A 13,567-nucleotide genomic window follows, 5' to 3' on the forward strand; every position below is an offset into this window, starting at 1 on the left:
AAAACATATAGTTATCCTCTTGCCTATGGGAAGTAGACAAAATGACCGGGGAGAAAAGTGGGATCTTGGGAGTGTAGTGGGATGGGGGTAAGGGGAGATGAGGAGAGAAAAGTGAGAAGGGGAGGATGTGGGTAACTTGGGGAAACTGGATGATTGGGATAAAGGAAGGCTGGATAGGGGAGCACGGAAGCACAATTCTTAGCTAAGGTAGCCACCTTAGGGCTGGCAAGAGACTTGAATCTAGAGTGGCTCCCAGGAGCCCAAGGCAATGTCCCCAGTTTGTTCCTTGGGCAGGTGAGGATAGGGAACCTGAAATGACCCTATCCTATAGCAATACTGACGATTATCTTGCATATCACCATAGAACCTTCATCTGGTGATGGATGGAGATAGAGACGGAGACCCACACTGGAGCTCTGGACTGAGCTCCTAAGATCCCAATGAGGAGCTGAAGGAGGGAGAAGACAACCAAGGAAGTCAAGACTGTGAGGGGTGCACCCACCCAGTGAGACAGTGGGGCTGATCACCAAGGCCAGCTGGACTATGACTGAAAAAGCATGGGATAAAACCGGACTCTCTGAACATGGGAAACAATGAGGGCTGATAAGAAGCCAAGTACAATGGCATGGGGTTTTGTTCCTACTTCATGTTCTGGCTGTGTTGGAGCCTAGCCAGTTTGGATGTTCACCTTCCTAAACATGGACGGAAGGGGGAGGACTTTGGACTTTCCACAGGGCAGGGAACCCTTACTACTCTTTGGACTGGAGAGGGAGGGGGAGAGGAGTAGGGGAAGGGGGAGAAGGGTGGGAGGAGTGGGAGGGAAATGGGAGGCTGGGAGGAGGAGGAAACTTTTTTTTTCCTTTTTCTCAATAAAATAATAATAATAATAATAATAATAATAATAATAATAATAATAATAATAATAATAATAAACTTTGTGATAACGTTTGAATGTCAAATTCAACAGCCTGAACCCTTTCAGGTAACTTTCTAGTACCCTTTGATATGGAGTCAATTTTGTCTATTATAATATCCACTTGTTCAGATAACCTCTGATTTTCAATAATTTTAATCCTTTCAACTAGTTGTTCATTATTAGTCGATAAAGATTCTATCGTTCTTAGGAGTGCCATATTCTTCCTTAATGATAGAATATGGAAAAGAAAACTGAACCCTAGTAACAAGTAAATTAAGGTATTCCCATAATCATATAAAACTTATATGATATAATCCATTGTATTAGTAAACAAAGCAGTAAAATTTGCAATGGAAACAAAAACTGCCATATTACCTATTATGCAGCAGGTGGCGCTGTTGCCAAGACGAGACTAGAACTGCTGCAAAGGTGACGAAAACGGGGTCCTGTTTCAGTGTCCACCTTAGTTGTTGTTAAAAACTTGAAATGTGAGTTTCTCAGCAAAGTTAATGTAATTAAATCAATTCCATACACACAACCAGAAATCCAGAATCCAGAAGTAGAGAAGAGCAACCTGAAAGCCGCTTATTCCTCCACGTGACAGATTCACCCTGAAGGGGCTGCAGCTTTTGGCACTCTGGTTTGCGCCACTTAAGCTCTGTGCTTGCAAGGGAGATTTAAAACGACTCAGAAAAGAGCAAACCAGGCGGACATAGACTACACGGGCCTGTGGAGTTTAAATCCATGCAGGGAGGCAGGGCACAGGCCTGGCTGAGGAAGGGCTTGTGCCAAACCTAGCTAGCGGCAGGCAGCCTGTTGGTGGGGGAAGGAGGAGTCCTAAAACCAAACATTCAGGCGCCAGATGAAGGCATAAGTCACAAACAATCCCACACCAGTTTGGAATTATGATTAATAAAATCTTTATTTATTTAAAGGGGAAAACTTACAGATCACCATCCCAAACAACAGCCCTCTGCACAATCAGGAAAGGAGCCTAGCCAAGGGAAGCAGAGCCTGAAGCCAGATAGAGAGGAGAGGGAAGTGGCCACTTTTTAAAGGGAGAGAGACCACGCCCCAATGGGCTGGTATCTCAGCAGCTATTGGCTGAAGGAGTGGAAGGAGCTCCAGCAACAGAATCTTACAAGATATGAAAGGAAGAGTTATCATCGATAGTCTACAAATCTTTCTACAAAAAAGAAACAGACAGAATATTGCTCCATTCATCTTATAATGCACATTTGCACAGATACACAAACCACATGATGACTCAATCACAAAAAAAAGAATTATAGACCAGTTTCCCTCATGCACATAGATGCAAAAGTACTCAGTAACATACTTGCAATATGAATCAAAAAAATTAAAAAGGCCATCAACCATAATCAAGTAGGTTCATTCCAGAAGAGCAGGAATAGTTCAGCATTTGATAATCAGTCAATGTTATTTATTACATAAGTCAACTGAAAGATAAAATCTACATAATCCTCTCTTAGATGCAAAAAAGGCCTTTGAAAAAGTCAAACACCTTCTTCATAATAAAAGTCCTGGAGAAATTAGTGGTACAAGAGACATGCCTATGCATAATAAAATTAATTTACAACAATCCTGTGACCAGAAAAAAAAAATAATGTGGAGAGAAACTTGAAGAGATTCTACTAAAATTAGAAACAGTTCATGGTTGTTCACTTTCTCCATACTATTCAATATAGTGCTTGAAGTTTTAGCTAGGGCAATGAAACAGAATCTGAAAGGTGACCAATAAAGAAAGACCGATATCACACACTGAACCATATTAACTAAGCTACATGAAATAGCCTACAATTTGTTATTGCAGTATGGAATAGTTTCAAAATGGTTTGTTTTGCCACAATATTACTAAATATAACTTCAAATTTACATATGCTCAGGGTTTTCCAAAGAGCAGGTATATTATCTAATTCTTCACTAAATACTTGTTCCAATCTACATACTCTTATCTGCTACAACTCAAATGTATACTGAAATATGTGTTTCAAAAGTAATAAATTCTCTATTCCATTAACTTATGCAGCTATATTTAATAAATTGTCATCAGTATTTCCTAAGAGTTAGAAAAATTAGATTTTTTTTTCTGATAAAATCCAGATCTCATGTAGTGTTTATTGGAATTCCTTCTACCTACTCCCAAGAGCTTGGACCATAGAAGTGCACCATCATGCCCATTCATTTCTGGGGTTCTAAGTCAAGGTTCATTTATTCCAATAGACAACATTTCAATGATTAATCAGATTCTCAGCCCAATATTCTCCTAATGACTAGGAGCCAGAATTAGATTGTGTTCTGCATATATTTATATCTGATAACTTATGAATAATTCTTCTCAATATTGATGATTATCCACAGGATTAAGTACTCCAAGTTTGGCTCATTAATTTTTCTTAGAAAATTACAACTTACCAAGAACTATTGTCCAGTTGTTGCTGGATTCTACTTGGACAAAAACCCAAGCTTTTTCTCATTTTAACAGTCACTCCAAGCAATTGGAGACAAAAATATATGCCTATCCAATCAAGATCACAAATCTTTAAACAAGATTTAATAATAGTGTAATCATGTAATAGTGGGGACAAAAGAAACTTCTAGTTTTTGATAAACTTGGTTCCCAGCATTTTCTGTAGTCACTTTCCACTCCTATGAATATTACATTTCTCACCCGCAGTTACTCAGTGCAGACTAAAGATTCTGACAATTCCTGTGTTAAAGTTGCTGAAAAGCATGTTCTAGGGCTCTGACCCTAAATGATGATCTTCTGAGATAGGCAGGTAAGTATCACACCTGTTCCTTTTCCATTGGCATTCACTGTAATCCAGTCCAGAGCTGGTGCAGCAGCTGGACTGAAAAACACCATAACTGGATTGGAAAGTTCTGCTTGGCATCTTAAAGTATTTCAAAATTTGATAAAAAAAAGTCTATAGAAAAAATGTGTCAGTATGTCTGAGAGAAACCATTTTATCTAGTGCAACTAATATCTAGTTTGAAATCTCTAGCTTGGATAATTATAAAATATTAAAATTCTGGCAAGGGGCTGGAGAGATTGCCTGCTCTTCCAAAGGTCCTGAGTTCAATTCCCAACAACCACATGGTGGCTCACAACCATCTGCAATGGGGTCTGGTGCCCTCTTCTGGCCTGCAGGCATATACACAGACAGAACATTGTATACATAATAAATAAATAAATATTTTTTTAAAAGTCTGGCAAGGTTTAACATTTCACTGGCTATTGTAAAGGACCCTAGCAGAAACATATATGGATCTAATCTACATAGGTAACAGAAAAAAAAACAAGATTTTCTAAGTAAATTTGGGAGTGTGGAGATCATGAAAGAAGGTAGAAGGGTAGATAGGAGGAAGGAATGGGAGTATAGAAAAATATTCAGTTCAATAAAAACAATAAAAAAGAAACATTTCTTCTGTCCAATTTTTCAATCTTGATGACTGAGAATGGTATAAATGTATGCAAATTATGCATTTCTCTCTGTATGTTCTTTTTCTTCTTTGAAAGGACTGTCCAAAAGTTCGTTGTATTGAGACACTAAAACATATCACCATTATATTTGGTGTTGTGAATAAAACTGCTTGTGAACAAATTGAGTGTGAACTTCATATTTTCAAAGCCTCTTGTCACTGTTATATTAAGGACTAAGGAAGAGAATACACTTTTCCATTGTGAAATGTTCAGCCCTAAAAAAAATATATATGCAAAATTATGTGTTCTCAACAGATTGTATCAGGAATATATATGTATATCCAAATATACATATGAATGAATTAATAATTAATAATTTAAAAGAGAGTGGAAGGGATCTATGGGAGGTTTTTGGGGGAAGGGAGAAATGGTGAGAATAAATCCAGTTTTACAAAAAGCAGGAAAGAAAAAATCAATAAGCTCCTTGGCATCAATAACATCTACTGTTACCTGTGAAAGGACAATTTATGATTTACATACTATAAAATTGTACATTCCTTGCCACAGAGGAACAAATAGCAAGGAAATTCAACATTGACTATGACAAATCAGAATCAGATGCAACTCGTAGACTGGTGCAGTTCTTGTGTAAAGAGGAGCATATTCCATACAAATAAACCTGTGCTGCCTTTCTCTTTTGAGACATAAGAGGACACAGGTCTATAATGGGTCACTTGGCCAGTCATTTGGCTTTGCCTAGCCTTTGCTGATTTGCATGTGCTTAGAACATAGTCTATAGCTTCAAGGACTTCTTCATAATCAGGTCATATCCTGTGCTAGTCTCAACCTCACACAGGTGGCATTACAGACATGAGGGCCCCAACTCAGCTGCTGGGATTCCTAATGATCTGCCTTATAGGTAAGGATGGCAACACTGGAAATTTATTCATCTGACTATGGGCAATGTTGATTGGTCTCTGCGAATTTCTTCATCTATTAAAATTAACTGTGTGGAAATTTGCATTAAATTTTCCAATCTCAGGTGCCAGATGTGACATCCAATTGACCCAGTCTCCAGCCTCCTTGTCTGCATCTCTGGGAGAAAGTGTTACTATCACATGCCAAGCAAATGACTATATATATGGTGCTTTAGCATGGTATCAGCAGAAACCAGGGAAATCTCTTAAGTTCCTGATCTATGATGCAAGTAGGTTGGCAGATGGTGTACAATCAAGGTTCGTGGGCAGTGGAGATGCTAGAGACTATTCTCTCAAGATCAGCAGTGTGCAGTCTGAAGATGCTGCCACTTATTACTGTCTACAGAGTAAGAGTTCACCTCCCACAGTGAATCAAGTCATTACATAAACCATCCAGCAAAGCAGAAGTGATACTCCAGGCCAGGCTTCCCTAATTGCTCTTTCTGGTGTTTCCAGATGTTGAGAGTGTTTCTCTTTGCCAGGAGTTAAAAGCCAATGTGATGTTTTTATATAAAGATCAGAGAAAATGTTCTGTGTCTTAAATCTCTGTCCTGTTCCCCAAGGGCAAACATTAAAAATAAGACAATGCATCTAATGACTTATATAAAAAAATACCTTTTTCAGAGAGTAGATTTTTGAAAGATATGAGATTCATCAAACATGGTTGACAACACACATACACATACAAACACATGTAGCTATTCTAGTAAACTTATTATCTAACTACAGCTTCCAAAATCCTGAATCCCTAAAGTAAGATCAACTATTAATAGGAACATTTTCTCAGAATCTCCTTACCACCCAGAATCCACCTTCTACTTGATAATTTGATCATGTCATTTTCAGTATGGTGCAGAAAATCAATAATATGGATATTAATGTTTTCTCATGAACTCAACCATCACCTCTATCCATACACTCCTGCCTGAATATCTCAATAATTATGTAACAATCTTTAAACATTTAATCCCTTGGATGCTTAATTAATAATTTGTATAGAAATTTGTAGAAAGAAAATAATTTTTTGAGAAATATGTTTTCAGATGTTGTGATAATGAAGCATTGATATGTGATTGGTGCGTAGTGTTTTTGGTTTCAGTTCTAAGAGATTCCTTGTTTGTTTTTTGTCCACAGAAGGAAACTGAAGAATGTTCAAAACAGAAACAAAGCAGAGTAAGTCAATAAATAAAATCAAGGAATAAAACAGTAAATGAAGAAATTATGTCAAGTTAGGATAGTAATAACAAACACTTGTTTTGGGCATATTAAGATAAATTTGAGTTTTCCAACAAAAATTTGAGCTATTCATTTAAAAATAAAGCTAATAAACTTTATCTTTTTGGATTGTCTCTTTGTACCACTAATAACTCACATCATAATGTAATAATACAATTTTATAATACTGACTTTTAATAAATATGTCTAATTATTAATTGTACAGAAACAATTGCTTTATCTTTGTGATTCCTAAAATTTCTAAAAACTATTATTATATTTATATTATCACAGAAGTATTATACTTTTTAATATAAAGGAAGTTGTATAGCTGGAGTGGTGTCTGTGATTAAGGGTACCCGATGGTCATTCAAGAGAACGAGGTTCATTCCAAGCTTTCCCATGGTGGACCACAACTCCAGACTCAGGTCATCTGATGCCTTCTTCTGGCCTACCTGCAATCTTTTACTGGACATAATTTCTTGGGAAATATTAATTAGCACTCAAGGTCTCTCACTACTGCATTGTTGCCAGTGCATCCAGTCTGAGTTCTTGTTGGTAACTCACATCTCGCAGAAAGGTAGATTTACCGAACTTGTAGTTTTAACCTTCTGCCCTTCAAAACCAGATGCTTGAAACATATAAAACTTGTTACAGTTATTTTTTTTTTTTAGTTTTGACTTTGGATAGTTTTGAGAGGTTATAGTTAGGCATTGATTTCTATTTTCTGTGTGAATTTGAAATCCTTGTACTCACACAGAGTAATTGTCAATCACTCTAACTTCATCCATTGGCTGAACATGACCTCTGTTCTCATAAAAACCAGGTAGATATGAAGATTCATTAACCACTACAGAAATATCCATATCACCCCAACTTGCTGCTATGCTAATTGTTGGGTTGGGGATAAAAGCTCAATAATTATGATCCATTTCTTTTACCTGCACTTTTATCATAAAAAGCATAACAAGAAATAAATCATAGAATTTAGAGGTTTGTGAGTCATGTGAATTAGGACCTCTCCTGTCACTCTAATTCTTAAGCTGCCCCCAGTTATGAGGAATAGTTGTTTGCTGCAAAGGCCTCCTGTGTCTTGAAATTGGAAAAGACATCTCTACATCTGCAGCATCTGGGACATGTCTCTTGTTCATGCTGGGCTTTTATCAGTTCTGATGGGATTCACAATATAGTATCTCCTATATAAACCTAAGCATAATCCCAGCCCCATCATGATACCTCTCCCCTTCTTCATGCAGGTGTCATGACATCTTTGTAATATACAGATTGATATAAATCAACAGGTTTTTTCTTCTTTTTATGATCCAAAGCCTGTCTGCTCTTGCTGTCCCTGTTTTACTAACATTTAGAAAATTTAAGGTTAGTAAGGCATTATGCAGTATATCTTTGGTAGTTCTCATTTACCCCTTCTGTTTAGCAAGCATCTTTTTATGCATCTACAATCTTATTTCTTGATGTTAGATCTCTCAACAGTTGTTTGTCCTGTAAGATTACATGGTATCCCTGAAAGGTAGCTGATGTTGTAACACAGAAAAATACTTCATTTTTTCTGAAAAATATAAGCAGGGGCATTATCAGTCTTAATTTATGCTGGTATGCCATTTACAGCAATTATTTCTAATAAATGCTTAATTAAAGAATCTGTACTTTCAGAATTTAAGGCAAATGTCCAAAGAAAAAGAGAATATATATCAATGATATGATGAATGTAATTAAAATTTTCAAAGTCTACTAAAAGAAATACATAAATTTGTAGTATGGAGGGGTGGGCTGAATCCCACCACCTGGCTAGCTTAACCCCTGAAATAACCACACAGAAACTGTATTTATTTAAACACTGCCTGGCCCATTAATTCTAGCCTCTTATGGGCCAGCACTCACATCTTGATTTAACCCATTTCTAATAATCTGTGTATCACCACGAGGTCGTGACTTACCAGGAAAGATTCTAGCCAGCATCATTCTCAGGCAGGAGCTTCATGGCATGTGCGACACTGCCCTTCTTCCCAGCATTCAGTTTGGTCTACTCCACCTATCTAAGTTCTGCCTTATCAAAAGGCTAAGGCAGTTTCTTTATTAAACCAATGAAAGCAAGACATAGACAGAAGGACCGTCTACACCATCCATTATCAAATTTCTTCATATACCTGTAGGATTAGCAGGTAAAGGAGCTTGGCTATAAAAAGAACAAGCAGCACAGCTTTTACATAATTTTCTTAGCTTGTTGCCAAGTAATAGAGCTTTTATTTCTTTAAGCCCCTACTCTTTAAAAAAAAACTGTTTTTTTATTGATTTTTATTGAGCTTTACGTTTGTCTCTGCTCCCCTCCCTGCCTCTCCCCTCCTCTTCAACCCTCTCCCATGCTCCCAATTTAGTCAGGAGATCTTATTTTTTTCTACTACCCATGTAGATTAGATCTATGTATGTCTCTCTTAAGGTTCCTCATTGTTGTCTAGATTCTCTGAGATTGCGATTTGTGGGCTGTTTTTCTTTGTTTTATGTTTAAAACCTACCTATGAGTGAGTACATGTGACAATTGTCTTTCTGTATCTAGGTTACCTCACTCAAAATGATATTTTCTAGCTCCATCCATTTTCCTGCAAAATTCAAGATGTTATTATTTATTTCTGCTGTGTAGTACTCCATCGTGTAAATATACCACATTTTCCTTATCCATTCTTAAGCCAAACAGCATTTAGGTGTTTTTTTCCAGTTTCTTGTTATGACAAGCAGTGCTGCTATTAACATAGTTGAGCAAATTTCTTTGTGGCTCAATTGGATGTATACCCAAAAGTGCTATTACTGGGTTAAAGAAGGTTGTTTCCTAATTTTTTTGAGAAATTGGCATACTGACATTCAAAGCAACTGTACAAGCTTCCATTCCCACCAGTAATGCAAAATTGATCCCTTTGCCACACAACCCCTCTAGCATAAATTGTCATCAGTGTTTTTGATCTTGGCCATTCTTACAGGTGTAACATGGAATCTTATGGTTGTTTTGATTTGTCTTTCTCTGATGACTAAGGATGTTGAACATTTCCTTAAGTGTTCTTTAGCCATTTTAGATTCTTCTGTTGAGAGTTCTCTGTTTAGGATTGTACTCCTTTTTTTTATTTGATCATTTGCTCTTTTGATGTCTAATATCTTGAGTTCTTTGTATATTTTGGAGATCAGACTTCTGTCTCTTAACATGGTGATTTTAGCTTTTTTTATTTCTAAATCTGTTTGATCTGATGAAGAAGGAAGATAGCCATCTTTGGTGTCCTGTGTTTCCTCACTTTTACTGTCCGTTGAAATCTGCTGGTCTAGCCTGTCACAAGGGTACCATGTCCCACCCACTACTAATCCTGCACTTCCCACCTAGGCAAGTGATCTCCTGATCTCTTGCTTCTTCTCTATCCATCTCTGTTAGTTCCTCTTCTGAAAAGGTAATTATTTCCTCTCCCTCCCTGCTTCCCCCTTTGCTGCTATTTCTCTCTCTCTCTCTCTCTCTCTCTCTCTCTCTCTCTCTCCCTTTCTCTCTGTCTTCCCTCCACTCCATAATCCCCTTAACTACTAAATAAACTCAATGCCCAGAATCTCCCCACAGGCCACCCAGCAGGGGAAATACAAGGCCTTCGTAACCCACTGCCATCCCTTGTGGGACTGGCCTTGGGTCACCTGGAGTTATGATTGACAACACTGTACTCTGAAACACCATTTCCATCAACCTGTGAAAGAATATTATCCTCCGCTTAACAGTATTGACTCTCCATTTTGATGAGCTCTCCTCAAAGCTCTCATAACTTGCTTCCATACTTTCAGGTTCACTTGAATATGAGGAGTTGTATGAAACCAGTGACAATGCTATTTAATTAATACCAAAAGCTCTGTAAGCCATTTAACCTTCCAATTCACTCTATTTCCTTTTAACAAGAAATTTAATAACTGCATGTACCACTGTTCCTACGATGGGAAGTTTCCCATGATGCTGCTAATCCTGGAGTCGCCTTACTCCGAGGGTATTTTCTTCCAATTTTCAAAGTGTTCAATTTCTCTGTTCTCCTTCATTGGGCCTGTTCTCCTCATTCAAGCCACACCTTGGGCACCAAAATATCACAGATGCCATGTATGTGCATTCATGAGAGTCTATTGAAAGAATGAACTTAGTTTTCCACAGCTAAAGGGGCATTTATACTTGATGGACAGAAATGCTTTCCTTTGCCCAGAGCATTTTTATTTTTCTCCATATTTACAATTAGGACAGTTGATTTCCATATGCTCAAAAGAGCCTGAATGCAGCTTCCAAAAATACAATGCCAAGTGTAAATTCTTGATTGATCATATCACACAGTTTTCGGAGTTTCCCCAAAAGAGGGTTTGCATAGGCCATTCATATCCTTGGGAAACCATCAGACAAGATTATTTTAAGGCAGCACAAGATATCTGCAAAACAAGGAATAGATCATGGCTAGATGCTAACTCCAGAGCAGGGCCAGGTGTGGCCCAGTGGAGTTTAGGGCTAGTTGTTAACTCTCTGTAACCAGGCCAGCAGGAATTCTGCCAAAATTGACTTAAGAGCAATATGTACTGCACAGGGGCACACCACCTCAAAAAAAACTTTCCTACGTCTGAAAAAAAGAATTCTTTTTCCTATTTGTGTTATTACACCAATACAAGGAAAATAGTGTTTGGGGTTTATTTCTGGTTAGTGTTATACCTACTGTGGTGATTCCCCCCATAGGTGCATCTATTTGCATGCTTATGAAATGGCACCATTTGAAAGTATTAGGTGTGGCCTTGTTGGAAGAAGTGTGTTATTGCAGATAATTTTTGAGGATTCAAAAACCCAGGCCAGACCTGGCATCTCTATCCTTCTGCATCTTGCTGATCCAGCAGTAGAACTCTCAGCTATCATGTCTGCCTTTGTGCAACCATGCTCTCCAACATGAAGATAATGAACTTAACTTTAAGAAAGCTCATCTAGGTGATTTTCTTTATACAAGCTGTCATGGTCATGGTGTCTCCAATAGCAATAGAATAGAATAAAGAAACCTACAGATATTTTGTGGAAATCTGTGCAGTATTTACTAGTACTGTGCACTAATTGGGGAAACTCCAAGTTCTGGGGCAACAGAGTTACAACAGTCAATTCCCCATTGAGAAATTCATTGTCATGTCTTCAAAAAGCCCCATTGTCAATGTCTCTTTCCTTTCTTTGCTTTCCCATAGACATGTTAAATGAACAACCCTCCAAAGAGATATAAAGTAGGAAAAGGAGGAAAACATGTTCATCGACACATATGGGTATACATGAATAGAGAACAAGACTAGAAAAGCACCAATGGAGATACCACACATACCTAACAGGTAAGTTCTGGCTTCCAGGGAAGCACAGGAGAATCACCCAACCTTTGATTGAATATCTCTTCATAAATTGACCAAGACTTTGGACATTAAGAATTTAGATTCTAATATTAACAATTTATACAATTTCTCCCAATGAAAATTGGATATAATTATGTTTGTAAAAAATAAGTTTTATCGTAAATCCAATTTCTTAGTCATATTAAATGCCTTCTTAAATTTCATGAAGAAGGAGAATACCATGTCTTGGCTATGCAACTGAGGATTGGGGGATCTAATTTTTCTCTTTTGATGGCTGAAAAGAATAACACTCTTTTTGATAATGGTGTATGTTTTTTGTTAAGTGGAGTCACAAGGATGCCACAGGATGCCAAAGGTTCTAACCAGAGAATTCATCGTGTTTGAGATCGGTCTTTAAAACAGTATATAAGTTTAGGAAGTACTGAGTGCCCTGGAAAATCTGCTAGATTATAAAGAAACAATTACTTTTCCTCACTCCACTGACCTCCTTACACAAAACCACAGGAATCTCTAAGAGGTAGCAAACCTATAATTGGTATTATCTTTGAAAGATAATTTCTATCTAATTATATTAAAATCATAAGGATGCAGATAGACAGTTTTATAATTTGCAGGACCTAGATTTGATTCCCAGCATATGTATGAGTGCTGGCAAATCTTTATCACACCATTCCAGTTTATCTTAGACATTTCCTTCTTCTAACCATTTAGATATTGCACTCATATGGTATACCAACAAATATGCAGCCAAACACCAGTACACATGAAATAAAAATAAATAAGTATTAAATATTTAAAAAATCCTAGGTGACTAGTATCCTGACAAACTGATCCTTGAGGAGAGATTATTATCACAATGTAATTAAGTCTTACTAACCTCATGGTCATCAGATAGGGTGTCAACAATTGTATCATATGCATGGAGAGGAAGAAGTTTCCTCCATTAACTGTTTGTTCACTTCTCTCTTTGCTAGAAGGGATTGTCTTAGTTTTCTTTTCTCTATCTCTTTCTTTATCACTTTTACTCTTTCTTTCTTTGTTTCAGCAGGGGAGTCTTTATCTGGCTCACACTTCCTCACCATAGTCCAAAACTGAAGGAAGTCAAATGGGGAACTCAAGCAGAACTGGAACCTGAAGGCAGGAGCTAATGTAGTGACCATGGAGGGTTGACTTATTCAGTATGGCTTGGTCAGTTTGCTTTACTTTCTGTGTTTATATTTTTTATATGAATAGAATTTTCCTTCCCTTTATTCCTCTCAGTTTCTCTCCATCTCCTGTTTCTTCCAGATCTACTTCATTTCAATATCTCATTGGAAAAGAACACATTTCTAGAAGATGGCAATAAAATAAAATATAATAAAACAGACATATTGGAATTGGACAGGACAATCCAACAGAAAGACAAGAGTTCCAAGAGGACCACAAGAATCAGAGCTCCACTTGTTTACACATTGAAGAGTCACATAAAAGAATTAAACTGAAAAATATAGCACATATATAGAGGACCCTATGCAGACACAGGTAGGCCCTTTGCTTGCTGCTTCAGTCTCTGTGAAGTCGTATCAACTTTGTTCCCTTTTAGAGGATTTGTTCTCCTGGTGTTCTCCTTCCATTTTGTCTTTCCCCACA

General features: G+C 37.3%; 1 gene segment (V, D, J or C); it reads left to right on the forward strand.

Annotated features, from left to right (window-relative positions):
* The first annotated feature begins 5,192 nt into the window (after positions 1-5,192).
* Positions 5,193-5,726, forward strand: LOC121432974. The segment is given in 2 exon segments: positions 5,193-5,280; positions 5,404-5,726. Coding segments are annotated over 2 exon segments (372 nt in total).
* Positions 5,727-13,567: the final 7,841 nt, after the last annotated feature.

The sequence above is a fragment of the Microtus oregoni genome, unplaced genomic scaffold (assembly GCF_018167655.1).
Source record: "Microtus oregoni isolate MIOR12 unplaced genomic scaffold, Mior012 000002F_ref0000024, whole genome shotgun sequence".
Lineage (NCBI taxonomy): Eukaryota > Metazoa > Chordata > Mammalia > Rodentia > Cricetidae > Microtus > Microtus oregoni.